This window comes from Eschrichtius robustus, chromosome 3 (genome assembly GCF_028021215.1).
Source record: "Eschrichtius robustus isolate mEscRob2 chromosome 3, mEscRob2.pri, whole genome shotgun sequence".
Lineage (NCBI taxonomy): Eukaryota > Metazoa > Chordata > Mammalia > Artiodactyla > Eschrichtiidae > Eschrichtius > Eschrichtius robustus.
The window spans coordinates 165604151-165626306 of record NC_090826.1 but is presented as its reverse complement, the minus strand read 5'-3'; the positions used below and the strand labels follow the sequence as shown (position 1 = coordinate 165626306).

General features: G+C 38.2%; 1 protein-coding gene and 1 pseudogene across 3 annotated transcripts in view; both read right to left on the bottom strand.

Annotated features, from left to right (window-relative positions):
* Window positions 1–22156, bottom strand: part of LIN9 (lin-9 DREAM MuvB core complex component) — a 102008-nt gene that overhangs the window by 65552 nt on the left and 14300 nt on the right. For all 3 annotated transcript variants that reach the window (XM_068538520.1, XM_068538522.1, XM_068538521.1), the window contains exons 5-7: window positions 16383–16516; window positions 14997–15122; window positions 8971–9128 (exon numbers count right to left, since the gene is read on the bottom strand). In XM_068538520.1, coding sequence (XP_068394621.1) covers window positions 8971–9128; window positions 14997–15122; window positions 16383–16516 — 418 coding nt within the window. The remainder of the gene's footprint in view (window positions 1–8970; window positions 9129–14996; window positions 15123–16382; window positions 16517–22156) is intronic.
* On the bottom strand, window positions 119–740 carry LOC137761598 (small ribosomal subunit protein bS21m pseudogene; annotated as a pseudogene).

Genomic DNA, 22156 nt, shown 5'->3' with positions numbered 1-22156 from the left:
ACATTTTTTAAGCCAAACCTCTTTTTTTTTTTTTTTTATCATTTTAATCATTTAAGTGTACAGTTCAGTGGCATTAAGTACACTCACGTTGTTGTGCAAGTATCACCACTATCCGCCTCCAGAACTTTTTCATCTTCCCAAACTGAAACTCTGCTCTCATTAAACAATAATTTCCCATTCCCCTCCTCCCAACACCAGCCCTTGGCAACCACCATTCTACTCCCAGACTACTTTTGGACTCGGTTTCTCTTTGACGTAATACAAGAAAGTGTCCATTGCTGACTAGTAGGATTGCTTCTATATATGCAGGCCTTCTTGCATATATGTGATTGAGTTTATTGTAAGAAAGGTAAGAGAAAATGGGGTGGGAGAAAGAAAAGAAGTGGAGACAGCTGGATAAGGATTTTCACATGGGGCCTCCTATCCACAGGCCTCAGCAGCCCTGCCATGGATCTGCCCGATTCTTTCGCATCAAGAAGTTGATCTTGCGAGCCATTTCCATGTTGTAGATTCGCCGGCAGGTTTCATAGCTTTCCCTCTGTCGCCGGCGGCAAGGCTTCTCATAATATCGCCGTCGCTTTATGTCCTCAGTGAGCCCATCCATGGTAAGGATTCTGTTTAGGGTCCTGTATGCACCTTCCACGTTCCCTTCCTGTACCATCACAGTCCTGGCAATGAACTTCAGATGTTTTGCCATGACCTTGGATTTAAGTCTTCAGTCTGCAGGACCCCTCAGCGCCCAGCCGACTGCCAAACCTCTTTTTAAAATTATCAAACCATCCTTTGCTGGCATTAAATTATCCAGCTTTAGGTCCTTCACTCCCTTTTGCTTTGTCATCATATAAATGACTTTGCTTTTTCTCAAATCATATTGGAGTCCATAGGTATGCCTTTCTTATATCAATCCTGCACCCACATAAAAGCTGTATTTTCATTATGAGATAAAAAGATATTTCAAAAAAGTGCTAGGTATTCATGCCTGCTGGCATAGCTGCAGCTATAGCTTCACCAATTTCCTTTTCTTTTTTCTTTACAATGGTCCTTACACTGTATTCATTTATTTATCTTGAAATAGTGGGCAATCACAGCTGAAGACCTCAATCTACAGTACATATCAAGCAATTCAGCTTTTTCTTGTAATGTCATGACTTTTCTCTGCTTCTTAGGAGCAATTCCAGCATCACTATGGCACTTCATATGGGCCCCATGGTTTATGGTCTTCCACTAAACACAATGAAAAATACTTGAGAACTGCAAGAGATCACTTTTTACAATGATATGCAATTTACTGGAGATGAACTGATCACATGGAAATGATTACTGTCACACAGCATTTTTAGCAGATACTCACAACACTTGAGCTCACTGCAACAGCAACGGGAGGTTGCTACAAAATTTTTACAGTAGTACAGTGTATACTACAGTTAATTTTATGAAGCTATGATTCAATATGGCATCTTTATGTTTGCTTGCATTTCTCTCAATGGCAAATGTATGGACTGTGTTTGTGGAAGTAAGGTTTGATAAATTTTACTACCATAAAATATGGTAGTAAATGATAAAATAGACTATGTCTACATATATCTTATGCATTCATGACATATCTAACTTTTAAAATTTTTTCAGTATTTCAAGGCTAAGCAATTCATCTGCAAGTTCTTTCAAGTTGTCACAAATTTCCAAAAAAAATTTCCAGTGTGTTTATTGAAAAAAAAAATCCACATATAAATGGACTCACACAATTCAAACCCGTCAAACCCATGTTGTTCAATGGTCAACTGTAGTTGAGTTTGACTTCCTTTTTTAAAAAAAAATAAATAAATCCAGTCTGATAAGCTCTACAGTGTAGTGTTTGGTTCACTGACATTTAATGTAATTTTAAAAGGGCTAGATATAAGTCTACCATCTTGCTATTTATTTTCTACTCCTCTGTTCTTTCTTTCCTGTCATCTTTTCACTTAATTGAGTATTTGTTAGTTTGTCAAATTTAATTCCTCTATTGGCTTTTTAGGTCTACCTCTTAACACTTTTTTAAAAGTAATTCCTTCAACTGGACAGCCAAATGCAAAAGAAGAAACTAGACCACTACCTCACATCGTATACAAAATTCAACTCAAAATGGACTAAAGACTTGAAAGCAAGACCTCAAACAATAAAACTCCTAGAAATAAACATATGCAGTATGCTCTGTAACAATGATCTTAGCAATATCTTTCTGGATATGTCTCCTCAGGCAAGGGAAACAAAAGCAAAATTGAACAAATGGGATTATATAAAACTAAAAAGTTTCTGCACAGCAAAGGAAACCATCAGCAAAATGAAAAAACAACATACCAAATGGGAGAAGATATTTGCAAATCATATATCCATTAATTGGCTAATATCCCAAATATATAAAGAACTCATACAACTCAACAACAAAAAGACACACAACCCAATTAAAAAATGGGCAGCAGAGCTGAACAGGTGATTTTCTAAAGAAGACATATAGATGGCCAACAGGCACATGAAAAGATATTCATCGCTAATTGTTAGGGAAATGCAAATCAAAACCACAATGACTCACTATCAAAACAAAACAAAACAAACCCCAAAACAACCCAATCAAAAAATAGGCAGGGGACTTTCCTGGCGCAGTGGTTAAGAGTCCTCCTGCCAATGCGGGGGACACGGGTTCGAGCCCTGGTCCAGGAGGATCCCACATGCCATGGAGCAGCTGGGCCCGTGGGCCACAACTACTAAGCCTGCGCTCTAGAGCCCTTGAGCCACAACTACTGAGCCTGCGTGCCACAACTACTGAAGGCCGCACGCCTAGAACCCATGCTCCGCAACAAGAGAAGGCACCACAATGAGAAGCCCGCGCACCGCAATGAAGAGTAACCCCCACTCGCCGCAACTAGAGAAAGTCCGTGTGCAGCAGCAAAGACCCAAAGCAGCCAAAAATAAATAAATTAAAAAAAAAATAGGCAGGTGATCTAAATAGACATTTCTCCAAGGAAGACATCCAGGTGGCCAACAGGCACATGTAAAGATGCTCAATACTGTTAATTATTAGAGAAATGCAAATCAAAACTATAATGAGGTATCATCTCACACGGGTCAGAATGATGGCCATCATCAAAAGTCTACAATAAAAAATGCTGGAGAGGGTGTGGAGAAAAGGGAACCCTCATACACTATTGGTGGGAATGTAAATTGGTGTAGCCACAATGGAAAACAGTCCAGAGGTTTCTTTAAAAACAAAAAATAGAGTTATCATATGTTCCAGCAACCCCACTCCTGGGTATATATCCAGGAAAGATGAAAACTCTAATTCGAAAAGATACATGCACCCCAATGTTCATAACAGCATTATTTACAGTAGCCAGGACATGGAAACAACCCAAGTGCCCAGCAACAGATGATTACTTTAAGAAGATGTGAGATTTTATATATATGTATAAAACACACACACACACACACACACACACACACACACACACACACACACACAGGAATATTACTGAACCATAAAAAAGAGTAAAATATTTACAACAACATGGATAGAGAATATCATAGTAACTGAAGTAAGTCAGACAGAGAAAGATAAATATTATATGATATTACTTATATGTGGAATCTAAAAAGTAATTCAAATGAATCTATATACCATACAGAAACAGACTCATAGACATAGAAAACAAACTTACAGTTACCAAAGGGGAAAGGGAGGTGTGGGGGGTATAAATTAGGAGTATGGGATTAACAAAACTACACATAAAATAGATAAGCAACAAGGATTTACTGTACAGTACAGGGAATTATATTCAATATCTTATAATAACCTATAATGGAAAATAATCTGAAAAAAATATATGTATAATTAAATTACTTTCCTATACACCTGAAACTAACACAATATTGTAAATCAATTATACTTCAATTAAAAAAAAAACCACAGTGAGATATCACCTCACATCTGTTAGAATGGCTATTATCAAAAAGGCAAGAAATAACAAGGGTTGGCAAGGACGGGAGAAAAGGAAACCCTCATACACTGTTGGTGGGAATGTAAATTGGTGCAGCTACTATGAGAAACAGTGTGGAGATTCCCCCCCAAATTAAGACTAGAACTACCACATGATCTACCTATCCCACTTCTGTGTATTCATCCAAAGAATACAAAAACACTAATTCAAAAAGATATATGCACCCCTACGTTCATAGCAGCATTATTTAGAATAGCCAAGATATGAAAACAGCCTAAGTGCCTATCAATGAATGAATGAATAAAGATATGCTACACACACAGACACACACACGCACTGGAATACTACTCCACGGTAAAAAAAGAGTAGTGATTACCGTAAATGGAATACTACTCAGCCATAAAACAGAGTAGTGATTACCAGAGGGGAAGGGGTGGGACAGGGGAGGGTGAAATGGGTAAAGGGGATCAACTGTATGGTGAGAGACAGAAACTAAACTTTTGGTGGTAAGCATGCTGTAATGTAAAGAGAAGATGAAATATAATGTACACATGAAACTTATAATGTTATAAACCAATGTTACCTCAATAAAAGATTTTTAAAAAGTAATTCCTTTACTAGTTCTCAAAGTACGGCCCCACTTCAGCAGCACCAACACCACTTGGAAACTTCTTGAAATGCAAATTCTCAGGCCCTACCCCTGACCTTCTGAATCAGAAACTCTGGAGTGGGGGCCAGTAATCTATCTTTTTAAAGCCCTCCAGGTGATCTGACACACACTAAGGTTTCTGAACCTCAGTATTCTAGGGATTATAATATTCTCTCTTTACTTATTACACTCTACTTCAGTTAATACTGTATACTCTCACTACAAATTTAAGAAACTTGAAACACAACAGTTCCATTTTACACATATATTTACCATTTCTGGTGCTGTTACTCTGTAGTCAAGGTTCCATCTGGTATCATATCCTTTCAATCTAAAAAGTTCATTTGACATAACATCTAGTGTTCTTTTCCCATAAGAAGTCAGCTGCTATTTGTATCACTGTTCCTCATATAATGTTGTTTTTCTAATGAATGCTTTCAAGATTTGCTCTGTATTTTTTCTGTATTGTGTCTAATTATGGGTTTTGTCTACACGTGGGTTATATGGCTTGGGGTTTAGAGTACTGTGGATCTGTACTTTTTTTTTTTTTAAATCGAGTTTGGGGAAGGTGGCCAAAATGGCGGAGTAGGAAGTCCTTGAGCTCACCTCTTCCCATCGGCACACCAAAATTACAACTATTTACAGAGCAACTATTGATGAGAAAGACCAGAAGATAAGCAAAAATGATCTTCTACAACTAAAGATACAAAGGAACCACGACCAGACAGGTAGGAGGGGCAGAGACACAGTATAGTCAAGAACAATACCTCCACAAAGGGGAGGATAATAACAATTGTAAAGGTTCTCCCCAAGGAGCAAGGGATCTGAACCCCACGTGGGGCTCTCCAAACTGGAAGTCCTGCACTAGGACGACAAACACCAGAACACCTGCCTTTGAAGGCCAGCAGGGCTTACATTCGGGAGAGCCAGAGGGCTATGGGAAATAGACTCCATTCTTAAAGAGTGCACACAAAATCTTACAAGTTCTGGGACGCAGAGCAGAAGCAGTAATTCAAAAGGAGCCTCGGTTAGACCCACCTGCTGATCTTGGAGAGCCTCCCTGAGAGGCAGGAGCCAAGTGGAGTTTACCGGGCGGAAAGAGACACTTGTGGCAGCCATTTCTGGGAGCTTGTTCAACCATGAGGACACTGGTGCTGGCAAGCGCCATTTTTTAATCCTCCCTCTAGCTTATTAGGGCTGGGACCCGGCCCCGCCCACCAGTCTGTCTGCACCAGTAATGGGACACCTCAGGCCAAGCAGCTGGCTGGGCGGGGACACAGCCCCACCCACCAGCTGGCCGGCTGGGAGCCCCTGAGCCCACAGCCGCTTCAGGACCTGGACTTATCCACCAGAGGGCCCAGGACCGGCCACTGACACCAACGAGCCTCACTAGTCCCAGGTCCCCAGGGCCCTGCACCAGAGACCCTGGGACCTGGCTTTGCTCACAAGTGAGCCAGCATTAGCCCCAGGATCAGCCTCACCCGCCACTGGGTCCTGGCCCTGCACACCAGAGACCAACGCACTAACTCAGGGAGTTCCAGGGCCCTGCAGCCAGAGACTTTGGGACTGGCTCCACCCACCAGTGAGCCGGTACTAGCCCCAGGGCCCGGGCTCACCCACCAGTGGGTGGGTACCAGCCTGGGGACCCCCTGGGCCTCAGCCCTGCCCACCAGTGGGCGGACACCAGGCCCTGCGGCTAGAGAACCCAGGACCCAGCTCTGCCTACAAGGGGGCCGGCACCAGCGCAGGGATCTCATCCCCTGTGCCCTGTCCCACCCACCACTGGGTGGACAGCAGCCCCAGGACCACCACAGCCCTATAGCCTGCTGTGTCTGGATGCAGCCCACAGACCAGCAGGCCAGCACTAGCTCCAAGACCCACTGAGCCCTAGTCCCGCCCACCAGCAGGCTAATGCCAGCTCTGGGACACCTTGGGCCCCTCAGCTAGCCGCCCCAGGAACTTCCCCTGTCCACCAGTGATGGGACACTAGCCCAGGGAATACCGGGGGCTCTGGCCTGCCAACCAGCAGGCTGACAGCAGGCCACCAGACATATTGGGCCCCTCAGGCAGCAGCCTCAGGACCCAGCTCCACTAACCAGCGGGCTGATAACCAGGTTTGGGATATCCCGGGCCCCTACAGACAGCCATGCCAGGAACTGGCCCACCCACCAGCACTAGATCTGGGAGCCCAACTCCGCCCACCAGTGGGCCAGCACTAGTCCCAGGAACCCCCACTCACGCCTGCAGCCAGCCATCTTGTGCCCCCCCCCACAGACAGAGGACTTCCACGAGGCAGGGCCTAGCAAGCAACCTGAAGGAGGGCCAGCCACACCTACCAGACTGCCCACAAGCAGTCAGGCCACCACAACAGAAGGACCCAGGCAGCCCACACGGGGGGCACCCCTAGAGCACAGAGCTCTGGTGACCAGAGGGGAGTGTGCTGCTGGGAAGCACAGTAGGTCTCCTACAAAAGGCCACTTCTCCAAGGTCGGGAAATGTAATGGATGCAAGTGAAATCATTATGAACTACACTTTACAGTGTGTATGTCAACTATATCTCAAAAAAACTGAAAGAAAAAAAAAATCAAATCTTTTGTCTTTTTTTTCCCCACATGTCATTGTGCCTTTCTTCTCCTTTTAAGGACACTAATTACATGTATGTTATTTGCATAATATTGTCCCACAGGTCTCTGAGGCTCTATTAATGTTTTTTCCATTTTTTCCTCCATGTTTTCACAATGGATCATTTATATTGATTTATTCTGAAGTTCACTTACCCTTGGTTTTGCTGTTTCCAATATGCTTTTAAGCCCATTCAGATTTTTCTTTTCAAACACTATACTTTTCAATTTTAAATTTGTTTTATCTAAGTAATTTCCATTTATCTACTGTGATATCCCCATTAATTATGACCATATTTACATTTAAGTTCTTGAACATGTTTTATAACAGATATTTTAAAACTAATTCCAGTATCTGAGTCATCCCAGCATCTATTTTTTATTGACTCCTTTTGGTCTTTACTTCAGAACCTGTTTTTATGTTTCTTCATAGGTTTCATAATTTTGTATTGTATGCTGACACCTCCTCTAAACCAAACAGAAACTTTCAAAAGCTCTAGTAGTTAGTTGATTCCTACAAACTTTTCTCATATCTTGACACATCCAGTCCCACCTATTCTGCATTGTGACATGAGTACCTACTTACTGACACTGTAAAATTTTCAGTCTTATCAAATAATACTGCCAATCCTTAAATGCTGGAGCACTTAACTTTTAAGGATTTCCTAATTGGGTCTATGTGTCACTCTATTCACGCCAGCATTTCTCTGATTAGTAGTTATACTGTAGACTTTGTACTTATTTATATGGGGTTTTTAGAACTAATATATTTTTTCAGGAATGCTCTCTCTCCCTCACTCTATCTCCACCCCCACTCCCAGACTAATTTTGTTAAGAGAGAGACCATATATATCATCTATAACTTCTATACATGGTAGGTTATGACTAAATGCATTCTTCTCTTTTCCAACTGCATTTTATACGCATGATACAGTCTCTTCCTTATTATCTACCTTTCCTTTCATTACCCATTTTTACAATATAATGGAAACATGTACCACTTTTATATCCAGAAAATAATAATATAAATATGTAATTCAAGGTTCCCTTTCCTCCAGAAAATATTCTCTGATTAATCCAACCATTTTTCAAACACTTCCAGTACTATTACTACCCTACCTACCCACGTAACACCTTGTTATTTCTTGTATTACATAACTTGTAATTTTAGATCACCAAATTATTAAGGATTAACTTAAACTTGAGGTTTTGGTGGTAATTTCCCTCAGTGTTGTAACTTGAAGTGAACACATAGAATCACCACCTACAAATTGACAGAATTTACATCTTTACAAAATTTCGAGCAAACTACCTACTGAATAATTTAGTTTTATTCAGTCATTAGAAATGGAGTACTTCTAAACCCAAAGATCACAAGAACAATGGTGTTTGTGAACTAACCAGGTAAAAATGGTTAGAAAAGAAAATCAATGATGTGGAAGCAAAAATAGAATTCAAAATGTTTAAAATTTAAACATTATACTTATTTTAAATTTCACCTTTGTGGCAGTTTGCTTTAGTTTATGTTGTGGCAGACATTGCTTTGAAACGGTACACTTTTATCCAATTTCTTTAAAAAACAGACTTCACAGATGAAGAAACAGTAACCTCTACAGAATACTGCTACAGAATTATAGTTTAAGCTTTCTAAATATAAAAGCCATTTGTCTAATAAACGTTATCTTGGTGAAAAACTGCAAGTCAAAATAGTAATAAGCTTATCTTCACCTACCTGTAACTTTGGTTCCAATAACCAGGGGCAAAGGAATTTCGTCTGGGAGATCTTTGAACTGTGAAACATCCGCAACTTTCCTTTGTTGTAAGAGCCTTATTTTCTGCCGTTTCTGTTTTAATGCTGATCTCTCTTCCTCAAAAAATGCAGAAGAACATCTAGAATAAATTATAAAAATCATATAAACTGATAACTGTCCTACATAAAAACTTCAAGTCAGACCATTCATCTCTCTACTCCCTTTATTCTTCTCATTCTTTTAAGTACTATATTTAAAAATGGGTTCTTAGCAATAATAATTTTCTCTTCAAAGTAAATTACCTTTGTCTTTTTAAGAACAGGACCTTGCAAGACTGAAAGATACATAAGTCTAGATTATTCCTTCCTACAAAGCAGGAGGATTTGTTCACCATCCTTTGACAAAACTGCACCTGGATCCCAGGCCTCCTCTTAAGAACAACGTTCAGTTTCAATACTCTATTCAAAAGAACATGATATTTTCCCTGTGACCCAGTGAGCCTATCTGTACAGGAATTAAAGATGAGACTTTCCACCGTGTAAACTTTTAATCATATTTCCTGTCTTGAAGTATGAATACTGAATATACTCTTATCTTTAGGGCCTGTCTTATTTCTATTTTCAAATTCTAGGATGAACCAAAGGTATTTAAACAAAGCTTTCAGGCCACGAAATACACATCCATATCACTACAGTCAAGAGAATGAACATCAATCAGCCCCCTAAAGTTTCCTTGTGCCACTTTACTATCCCTCCTTTGCTTCCTCCCATTTCTATACTCCTACTTCTCAAGCAATCACTAAGTTGCTTTCTGTATTAAAGTTTCTATCTTCTAAAGTTTTATATAAATGGAATCATCTAGTATATACTCTTTCTTCAGGCTTCTTTCATTCAGCATAATTATTCTAAGATTTGTCCATACTGGTGTATGTATCAGTGGTTCATTTCTTTTTATTGTGACACATCTTATTCTATGGATATATCACCATTTGTTTATCCATTCACCTGTTAGTGGACTTATGGGTTATTTCCAGGTTTTGGCTATTACGACAAAGTTGATATGATCATCTGTGTGTGGGCTTCTGTACAAACATATGCTTTCATTTCTCTTGATTAAAGTAGTGGAAGGGCTGGGTCACACGGTCAATGTGTGTTTAACGCTTTAAGAAATCAAAGAATCCAAATATCACCAAAGAAGATATACAATTAGCAAATAAGCGTATGAAAAGATGCTCCACGCTATATGCCACCAGGGAAATGCAAATTAAACGAGATATCACTACACACTTATTAAATTGCTAAAATCTGGAACACGGACAACTTCAAATGCTGGTGAGGATGTGGAACAACAGGAATTCATTCATTTCTAGTGGGAATGCAAAATGGAAGACAGTTTGGTAGTTTCTTACAAAACTAAATATACTCTTACCATAAAATCCAACAATCGTGCTCCTTGGTTTTTACTCAAATGAGTTGAAAACTTATGTCCACACAAAAATCTGCATAGATGTTTACAGAATCTTTATTCATAACTGCTAAAACTTGGAATCAACTAAGACGTTCTTCAGTAGGTAAATGAATAAACAAACTGGTACATCCAGAGAATGGAGTATTATTCAGCACCAAAAAGAATGAGCTATCAAACCACGAAAAGACATGGAGGAACCTGAATGCATATTACCAAGTGAAAGAAGCCAATCTGAAAAGGTTACATTCTGTGTGATCCCAATCTATGACATTCTGGAAAATGCAAAGCTATGAAGACAATAAAAATATCAGTGGTTGCCAGCAGTTGTGGGGATGGGGAGAGGGGTGAATTGGTAGAACACAGAGGATTTTTAGGGCAGTGAAACTACTCTGTAAAATATAATAATGGTAGATAAGTCACTAAACATTTGTCAAAACCCACAGAAGGTACAATACCAAGAGTGAACTCTAATGTAAACTATGGACTTTGGGTGGTTATGACGTGTTGGTGCAGGCTCATCAGCTGTCACAGATGTACCACTCTGCTAGAGGACACTGACTATGTATGTGGGGGGGCAGTAAACCGGAAATCTCTGTATCTTCCTCTCAATTTTGTTGTAAACCTAAAACGACTTTTAAAAAATTAAGTCTTCTAAAAAAGAAAGAAAGGAACTGCCAAACAGTTTTTTCAAAGTGGTTATACAATTTTATATTCCCATCAGCGGTGTATAAGAGTTCAAGTTTCCCCACAGCCTCACCAACATGTGGTATGCTTAGTCTAATAAATTTTCAACTAGAAAATCTGTGGTTTTAATTTGCGTTTTTCTAATGACTAATTATGCTGAATATCCTCTCATTGGTTTATCTGATATTCTTACATCATTGGTGAATCATCTGTTCGAATCTTTTGCCAATTTGTTAAATGGGCTGTTTCTTTTTCTTTTTTTCAGCTGTGCAGTGCAGCATGAGGATTCTAGTTCCCCAACCAGGGATCAAACCCGTGCCCCCTGCAGTGGAAGCATGGAGCCCTAATCACTGGACCACCAGGGAATTCCCGTTTGATTCTTAATACCGTATTTTCAGAGTTCTTCATACATTCTGGATATAATATACACTTTCAGCAATCAAATTTTATTTAAATAGTATTTTTGCATAGTTAATACATTCATAGACTTCTAATTTAAAAGGTTCAAAAGGCACTGGAAACTCTAATACCTCTGTCCCTCGGTTTCCTGTCTTCCATCAGATCATGACTGTGAGTTTTCTATATGTCCTTCATTGATACTTTAGGAATACACAGGCAAAAATGCTTATGTTCCCTTCTTATTTTCCCCAAATAGCTACAATATGCTCTGTTGTGTATTTTGCTTTCTTAAAGTATCTCAGCAATCACTTCTATATCAGTACATTAGAAACTTCCTCTGTTTTTTGGTGGTCTTTTTTTGGCCACACCACACAGCATGAGGGATGCTGGTTCCCCGACTAGGGATTGAACCCGCGACCGCTGCAGTGGAAGCACAGGGTCTTAACCCCTGGACCTCCAGGGAAGTCCAACTTCCTCTGATTTTAAGTTAAATGATTTCAGAGTTTTCTACTATTTTGAGGTACCATACTTTAATTAATCATTCCTCTATTTATGGACACTTAGGTTTTTGCCAATCTTTTGCTTCTACAAATAATACCGTACATGTCATTTTACCCACGTACAAGTATTTCTGTGATGTAAATTCGCAGAAGTACTAGGTTACAGGGTATGGAAATTTGTAAATTTGACAGATATTACCAAATTGCCCTCCACAGAGGTTATATAAATTTAATCTCTCACCACCAATAGTGACTTTTTCACCACACCATTGCCAACCCAACATATTAAAACTTTATGAACTCCATTGATCTGATAGTTAAAAAACAGTATTCTGATTGTATATTTTATTTTATATTTCTCACTATGAGTAAGGCTGAACTGTTTTCATCTGTTCAGAAGAGCCATTTCTTTTTCCTTTCTCATGTACTGTCATATAAACAGACACTTTTATTATAGGTTATTTGACTTTTTTTTATTGATTCATACATAGTTCTTCATATATTTGGAAATTAGTCCTTTGTCTGTGATAAGAATTATAAATATTTCTGTTATTGTCTTTTGACTTTGTTTATGGATTTTTTTGTAAGGGGCAATGCAAAATGTTTTTATTTTTATGAGGTCAAATTTATTGATATTTTCTTTTATGGTTCCTAGCTTTGGGGCCTGTTAGAAAGATCTTCTCCAATTCAAGATTAAGCAAAACTCTCCTACAGGTTCCCCTAGTGGTGTTACTGTTTCATTTTAAAAATGTGAATCTCGGGCTTCCCTGGTGGCGCAGTGGTTGAGAATCCGCCTGCCAATGCAGGGCACACGGGTTCGAGCCCTGGTCTGGGAAGATCCCACATGCCGCGGAGCAACTAAGCCCGTGAGCCACAACTACTGAGCCTGCGCGTCTGGAGCCTGTGCTCCGCAACGAGAGAGGCCGCGATAGTGAGAGGCCCGCGCACCGCGATGAAGAGTGGGCCCCGCTTGCCGCAACTAGAGAAAGCCCTCGCACAGAACCGAAGACCCAACACAGCCAAAAATAAATAAATAAATAATAAATAAATAAATGTGAAATTCTTTAAAAAAAAAAAAATTAAAAAAAAAAAAATGTGAATCTCTGATCCTTTTCAAATCTTTCCTGGTCTAAGGTATGAGGTATGAAACCAACTTGTGTTTTCTTAGATTGCTTCAGAGTGGTCTCAGTATCCATTAAATAAGTAACTTAACCCCTCTCTCCCCTATGTGCTTGAGATGCAACCACTGTTATCATGTATTAAATTCCTGTAGACATCTTTGATTCTATCTGGACTTTCTCTCTTTTTTTTTTAGTTTTAATTTTATTGGAGTATAGTTGATTTACAATGTTGTGTTAGTTTCATGGGCTTTCTCTCCTTTTCAATTCATCTTTCTATGCATGTACCACTACAACACCATTTTGATTATGATCACATTATATCTATTTTAATAGGTGATAATACGTACTACATATGTATGTATGATACTACATAGTCTCCCTTTATTACTTTGCTTCTTGCAGAATTTTCCTGGATCTTCCTGTTTGATTTCTCCTCTTATATGCGAATTTTAGAATTAGTTGATCTAGTTTAAAATAAAAAAAAGGGGGGGGCCTCCTGATATTTTTATTGGGACTGATTTTAGAATGCTGAGTATCCTAATCCAAGATCATCTATGTCTTCCCATTTCCTCATTTGTATCCTGCACATTTCCTGTTAAGCTCCTTCTTGGTATTTTATTTTACTTTTTTTTAGGATATTTGGAAAAGTATATTGTATCAATAATTTGTAGTGTACCTCAACCTCCTCAGAGAAAAGAAAAACTATAAACTTTTGTTGAAAATAAAGACTTCATTTCAACTATTAATTTACCTTGATGAAGTAAAGGACTATAAAATTCAACAATGTTATGGTAACATAAGAGAGGATAAATTAATAAGAGAAATATTATGATGACAAACAAACTGCAGAATTATAACTAAACAATAAAATAAGGAGGGACTCTCATTCTGACAATAATTAGAAACAGTGTGGCTTAATTTACTCAAACATGTAAAGTCACAGCAAAAAGCACCCAAATGGCCTAAAGTAATTACCAAAGACCATAAATTACCTATAGGAAACACACTAACATATCACATTTTGATTTGTTCTTATAAATGAGGGAAATATTTAAAACATCAGCAGCAATGTCATCTTTCAATACAAGGGATAAAATAAAATATTACCAGTTCAATGAAAAGTTCTCCTTGAATTTCATTACCATCTACAGAAATCATGAAAACTAAATTCCATACCTACTTGTCCAAGTCACTTTATAATTCCAAGTCTTCTCTGAATTTCCCCACCATTTAAACTGAAAACGTCTTACACATGCTTTTACTAGGCTGACAGACATGAGACTAATGATCTAGTATATTGCAAAATTTCACTCAAAAGTAATATAAGGTTTTCTGATGTGTTAAGAAAGCAAGATAACACTAGAAAAGGAAAAGCAGTTTAACACAAAAAGTAATTCTCAGGAAGTAACATATTGGATATATTCACTTGATTTGTTTTTATATAAAGTAAAACATGCATTTGTGGAAAGGCTCTTGAGGTGATAAAAAGAGTTTTACAAAAGGTAATAACAATGTATGCATAACCTTATAGCTTCATTAAATGACTTTTAGTGCATTCTTAAATATTTTTTGGAACATAGTGGAGCATAGATAATATAACAAAATTATGTTCAAAGCCTGTGACCTGAACAAAAATGAAATTGTGCATTTAATTATAAGATGCCTAAGTATAAAAAGCACCTACATTAATGTTGGTCAGTAGGATATATTTAACATATAACTATTCTGGAAAGTTGTGTTTTGGTACTAGTCCTTTTGAAGATGAAAAAGTCAATATGGTAATGATACTACCAACTAATTTATTAATTTTATTTTAAATAAAAACATTATTTTTACCTCCGTGGTTTCCCCATAAGCCGCCTGATTTTTCCCCATTCTACTCTTGTTAACTTTCTTGTTTTCAAATTAGGAAAAGATTCCTTTAGACACACACAGAAGTCATTGTCGCCTTCAAAAAGTGGTCTGTAAAACAGAAATGGTATTTTAATGGTTAATATACAAGGTGTTACTTAAGAGCCATAAAATTCAAAATATGCATTCCAATTTTCAACATATTAATCACAAGATGCCAAACCTTCACTTCTACCCAAAACAGACAAATTCCAAGTGTTAAAATTAAACTAAATCCTTTGCATTTACGAAACAAATAACGTGTAAAAGTTACTCAAGAAATACTGTCTGTGCTTGAGATTCCAAAAGACACTGATTTTTATTAAAAATTTCCTATAGGAGTCTATCCTTCCAGAGGCTATCTTGGCATTACCATTATATCTGATGAGGATAAACAATGTAGCTACAAAGTATCTTTGTCCCAAAAGTAATACCATCACCAGGGAGTTCTCTTTGAGGGTAAATCAGTTTTAGAAAACTGGGGGACTCCAGAGGGTTAGAGTAGTTCTAGGGAAATCGAGAACTCGGATCATACTAGGACACCCTGAGAGCTCTCTTAAGCCTACGAAAAAATTTGTGGACAAAAATAAAACAATTTTATTCATGAGTTTGGGAAACCAGGAACCAGTCTCAGCAATGACATATGAATGTCTTGGGCTTAAATATGAATGTTCATGAGATTCACAAGGTTCAGAGTAGGCAACTGGTGAAAGCAGAGAAAGGAAATAAAGATAAGCAGTCAGCAAAGCAAGCACCACTGACTGGCATGGATTAGATAAGATTAGATTGTGGTGGATGAGAAATCAGAATTTTTCCTCAATAAATTCTGTTGTTGAATAATTGGATTTCACCCAAATCTCTTACTATGTTCTACTTAAACATTTACGTATAACTAAAATGCATGAATATCATCCCCCAAATAGAAAGACTCCTAAAAATCTTCCTGAATCACTTTTACCATTAATAACTGTTTCTCTATTATACTAGCATTTAAGATCTCAAGATTTATAAAACAAGTCCCATTCACTGCAAATAATGGTGCTTTGTTTTTAGGGTATCTCCACTCCATAGTCTTTGTAAATTATAATATGGAGATTATACTTTCATTTGATTTTTCAGAAAAACATATAACAACTTCTTCCCCAAAAGGGGGAGGAGGGAAGAAAACTATGAAAAACGGAAATGGATCAAACTAGAATGAGGAATAGAAAAAGAAATTCAGGAAAAAAATAGAATCAAAATAGACCTCTAGAAAAGGTTGAGGCTTTTAACATTTGAAAATCTTAAACTTTTGGTTCAAATGATACTTGTGATATAAGCCACGATACATACTTATCTATATTTGAGTAGAACCACTCATATATGCACCACTTATGTGCTTTCGGAAGCTTGAGTAAGTTACGTAATCGAAAACCAATCTTCTGTGAGGCCTTCTTATCTGGTGTTGACATTGTTGCTGTAAATTTCTGTACAATAAAAAAAAGAGATTAATTACAGTTCCATTAAGTAAAAATGAACATCTATAACAGTGAATACATTCGTAAAAAGGCAGATTATGGTAGGTACTCAAAAAGATTCAACAATATACAAAATGAAATTTTTTGTTATTATTTAACAAATATACATTCTGATTATTTCTTACAAAGTTAAAGCCTCCAATTTCATAACATATTTTGACAAGGAGGGTGAAATATTTGCCCCCGCCATGTTTGCACTACAGTGTAATTTCAGTTTAGGTATGCAGAAGAAGATACTTGTGAAAAATATTTCTAGAGCTCTTGGGCCAGAAAAGACCAGTAAGGACTCTTGACACTATTGTGAGAGACAGAGTGAGAGCGAGAGAAAGAACCTGCAGAAAATATCACTCATTTGTATGAACTTTAGAAATGTTTGGAAAGATGTTTTGTACTCATGGATTGGAAGAGTATTGTTAAAATGTCCATAATACCCAAAGCAATCTACAGATTCAATGCAATCCCTAGTAAAATTTCAATGGCATTTTTCACAGAAATAGAACAAGCAATACTAAAACTGTTATGAAACTACAAGAAAACCTGAATAGCCAAAGTAATCTTGAGAAAAAAGAACAAAGCTGGAGGCATCATGCTCCCTGATTATAAACTATATTACAAAGCTACAGTAATCAAAACACGATGGGACTAGCATAAAAACAGACACATTAGAGCAATGGAACAGAATTGAGCCCAGAAATAAATACATGCATATATGGTCAACTGATATTTGACAAGGTAACCAAGAATACTCAATGAGGAAAAGACAGTCTCTTCGATAAATGGTGTTGGGAAATGGTTTTCACATGCAAAAGAATAAAATGGGCTTCCTGTCTTACACCACTCATAAAAATTAACTCAAAATGGATTAAAGCCATACATGTAAGACTTGAAACCATAAAATTCCTAGAAGAAAACATAGGGAAAAATCTCCTTGACACTGGTCTTGGCAATAATTTTTTGGAGATGACACCAAAAGCAAAGGCAACAGAAGCAACAATCAACAAGTGGGACTATATCAAACTAAAAAGCTTCTGCACCGCAAAAGAAACAATCAACAAAATGAAAAGGCAGCCTACAGAACGAGAGAAAATGTTTGCAAATCATATATCTGATAAGAAATTAATACCCAAAGTATGTAAGAAACTCATAGAACTCAACAACAAAAAGACAACCTGATTAAAAAATGGACAGAGACGCTGAATAGACATTTTCCCAAAGAAGACACAAATGGCTAACAGGTACATGAAAAGGTGCTCAACATCACTAATCATCAGACAAATGGCACAGTGAGATATAACCTCACACCTGTTAGAATGGCTATTATCAAAAAGCCAAGAAATAACAAGTGTTGGAGAGCATGTGGAGAAAAGAGAACCCTGTGAACTGTTGCTGGAAATGTAAATCGGTGCAGCCAGTATGCAAAACAGTATGGAGGTTCCTCAAAAAATTAAAAACAGAAGTACCACATAATCCAGCAATTCTAACTCTGGGTGTTTATCGAAAGGAAATGAACTATCTCCAAAAGATACATGCAGCCCCATGTTTGTTGCAGTATTATTTACAATAGCCAAGACATGGAAACAACCTATGCATCCACTGACAAATGAATGAAGAAAATGTCGTGTGTGTATATCTATATATGGAATATTATTCAGCCATAAAAAAGAAGGAAATCTTGCCATTTTTGACAACATGGATAGGCCTTGAGGACATTATGCTAAGTGAAATAAGTCAGACAGAGAAAGACAAACACCATATAATTTTACTTATATGTGTGACCTAAAAAAACATTACCTCCCTCCCCACAAAAAACCCAACTCAATAGGTACAGAGAACAGACTGGTGGTTACCAAAGACAGGGGTAGGGGGGCAAATGAAATGGATAAAAAAAGGTCAAAAGATACAAACCTCCAGTTATAAAATAAATAAGTCATGAGGATGTAATGTACAGAATGGTGACAACACCATACTGTATACCTGAAAGTTGCTATGAGAATAAATTTTTAAAGTTCTCATTACAAGAAAAATATTTTTGTTAACTATGGTAATGGATGTTAACTATAGTAGACTTACTGTGATGATCATTTCACAATATATACAGATATTGAAATCACCATGTATACCTCAATATAATATTATATGTCAATTACATTTCATTTTTTAAAAAGCTTAAAAAACACCATCAGAACATCAAAAGAATACAACACAACCAAGTGGAATTCATTCATGTCAAGAATACAAGGATGGGCCAGTATTAGAAAACTATTAATGTAATCTGCCATTATTAATAAATCAAACAATAAAAATCATATGACCACCTCCACTGATGCTAAAAACACTTGATAAAATTCAATATCCATTAAAAAAAAAACTCTTAATGGAATAAAAGTAGACAAAATGACTAAAAAAACATGATATACCAAAAGTTAAATGATACAGCTAAAGAAGTACTTGAAGGGAAATTTAATTCATTGGGTAAATGCTTATATTTAAAAAAGGAAAAATTTCAAATAAATAACTTATCCTTCCACCTTAAGAAACTAGAGAAAGAAGAAAACTCAAAGCAAACAGAGGAAGAAAATAATAAAAATTAGAGCATAAATAATAGAAAGAAAAAATAGAAAACCAATAGAGTAAAATCAATAAAACCAAAAGTTCTTTGAAAAAAATCAACAAAATTGACAAACCTTTAGCAATACTGACCAAGAAAATAAAAACAGATGAACACTTTAACCTTCAAAACACATTTCTCCCCGTTCCAATCGAAATGTCAGTATCGGACTTCCCTGGTGGCACAGTGGTTAAGAATCCGCCTGCTAATGCAGGGGACAAGGGTTCAAAGGTTCAAGGGTTCAAGGGTTCAAGCCCTGGCCCGGGAAGATCCCACATGCCACGGAGCAACTAAGCCCATGCGCCACAACTACTGAGCCTGCACTCTAGAGCCCACGAACCACAACTACTTAGCCCACGTGCCACAACTACTGAAGCCCGTGCGCCTAGAGCCCATGCTCCACAACAAGAGAAGCCACCACAATGAGAAGCCTGCACACTGCAAAGAAGAGTAGCCACTGCTCGCCACAACTAGAGAAAGCCTGCATGCAGCAACGAAGACCCAACGCAGCCAAAAATAAAATAAATAAATAAATTAATTAATTTTTTAAAAAAGAAAGGTCAGTATCATATTCAATGTTAAAATTCTAAAAACATTCTCATTAAAGTGAGGAATATGACAAAGATGTTGATTATACCCCTATTTTTGACACTGCTTTGATGGAATTAGCCAATTAAACAAAAGGAATAAAATGGTAAAGGAGAAGACAAAATTACCATTATTTGCAGGTGATATGACTCCCCCAGAAAACTCAAGAAAATCAACTATAACCATTAAAAGGAATAAGAGAAATTAATAAAGTGGGAGAAAACAAAGTTGTTATACAAAAATCTCTATTTAAAAAAAATCATTATCAACTGAACTGCCCCAGAGCCCGAGGGGAGGGCAGACTCACTGAGGCTGCCGGCTTTGGAGGGGCCCCACCAGCCGAAGCCGCCACAGTCCTTGGGACTGTGGGCCAGTTGTTTCAACAAGTAACTTAAAGACAAAACGTAAAAACAAGGAGGTTTGTGCCTGAGATCATGTTGATGTGAAACCAGGGATGGCCACCTTGTGCCAGATCATTCATCCTGGGGTAAGCCAGCTGCCATGTCATGAGGACACTCAAGCAGCCCTAAGGAGAGATCCATGTGGCAAGGAACTGAGGCCTCCTACCTACAGCCACGAAATCAAATTATCAATGCCTGAAGGAGACTGACCAGAGGCCCAAGGACACAGGAAATATCAAGGTCATTACACAAACATCAGCCCCACAGAACCCCTAAAGCCCAGATCCTGAAGAAGCAAAAGAGGAGATAAACTGCCTCAAAAGGGATATTAGTCATGTATACTCCCTGCAAGAGTACATCAAAGGGCTTGTTTCCACTGATGATGACAAGAGATGCTACAACGGTACTTTAAGTTTTCAATATAATGGAAAATAAACTGAAAAAAAAAAAAAACATTATCGGGACATCCCTGGTGGTGCAGTGGTTAAGAATCCACCTGCCAATGTAGGCGACACGGGTTCGAACCCTGCTCCAGGAAGATCCCACATGCCGCAGAGCAACTATGCCAGTGCACCACAACTACTGAGCCTGCGCTCTAGAGCCCGTGAGCCACAACTACTGAGCCCGAGTGCCACAACTACTGAAACCTGCGCACCTAGAGCCCATGCTCCACAACAAGAGAAGCCACTGCAATGAGAAGCCTGCACACCACAACGCAGAGTAGCCCCTGCTCGCCGCCACTAGAGAAAGCCCATGCGCAGCAACAAAGACCCAACGCAGCCAAAAATAAATAAATAGATAGATAAATAAATAACTAAATCATTATCTTTTCTATATATCAATAAGAACAAATTAGACAATCAAACAGAAGAAATATCCTGTTTATGACAACAAAAACAACAAGAACAAAAAGTATTAAACACCTAGGAATATACCTAAGAAATGTGCAAGATTGACATGGAAAAAAATTTTAAAGTCTACTAAGGGGTATTAAGGCTTGAATAAGTAGAACTACAACCAGTTCTTGGATGGGTAGTACCAATGTTACACGTCATAACCCCAAAATTAATTTATAATATTAGTTCAACATCAATGAAAATCCCAACAGAATTTTTTTCCTAGTCAAGTTGATTCTAAAGTTCATATGGAAAAATAAATGTGCAAGTATACTTAAGAAAATCTTAAAAAAGGATAAGTAATAATGTTATATCAGAGATTAAAACACAATATAAAGTCACATTAAAACAATTTGAGGGACTTCCCTGGTGGCGCAGTGGTTAAGAATCCTCCTGCCAATGCAGGGGACATGGGTTCAATCCCTGGTCCGGGAAGATCCCACATGCCGCAGAGCAACTAAGCCCGTGCACCACAACTATTGAACCTGTGCTCTAGAGCCCATGAGCCACAACTACTGAGCCTGTGTGCCACAACTACTGAAGCCCGTGTGCCCTAGAGCCCGTGCTCCGCAACAAGAGAAGCTACCACAATGAGAAGCCCACGTGCCGCAACGAAGAGTAGCCCCTGCTCACCACAACTAGAGAAAGCCCATGTGCAGCAACGAAGACCCAACGCGGCCAAAAAATAAATTAAAAAAAAAAAAGTTGACATAAGCACATGTAGAGACATGTTAGATATAAAGAGACAGAAAGTCTAGAAATAGGGGTTTCCCTTGTGGCGCAGTGGTTAAGAATCCACCTGCCAATGCAGGGAACATGGGTTCGATCCCTGGTCCGGGAAGATCCCACATGCCACAGAGCAACTAAGCCCATGCCACAACTACTGAGCCCACGCGCCGCAACTACTGAAGCCCTTGCGCTCTAGGGCCCAAGTACCACAACTACTGAAGCCCGTGCTCTGCAACAAGCCACCACAATGAGAAGCCCACACACCAAAACGAAGAGTAGCCCCCACTCGCCACAACTAGAAAAAGCCCGCGTGCAGCAACGAAGACCCAACGCAGCTGTAAGAAAACAAACAACAAATTAAAGAATA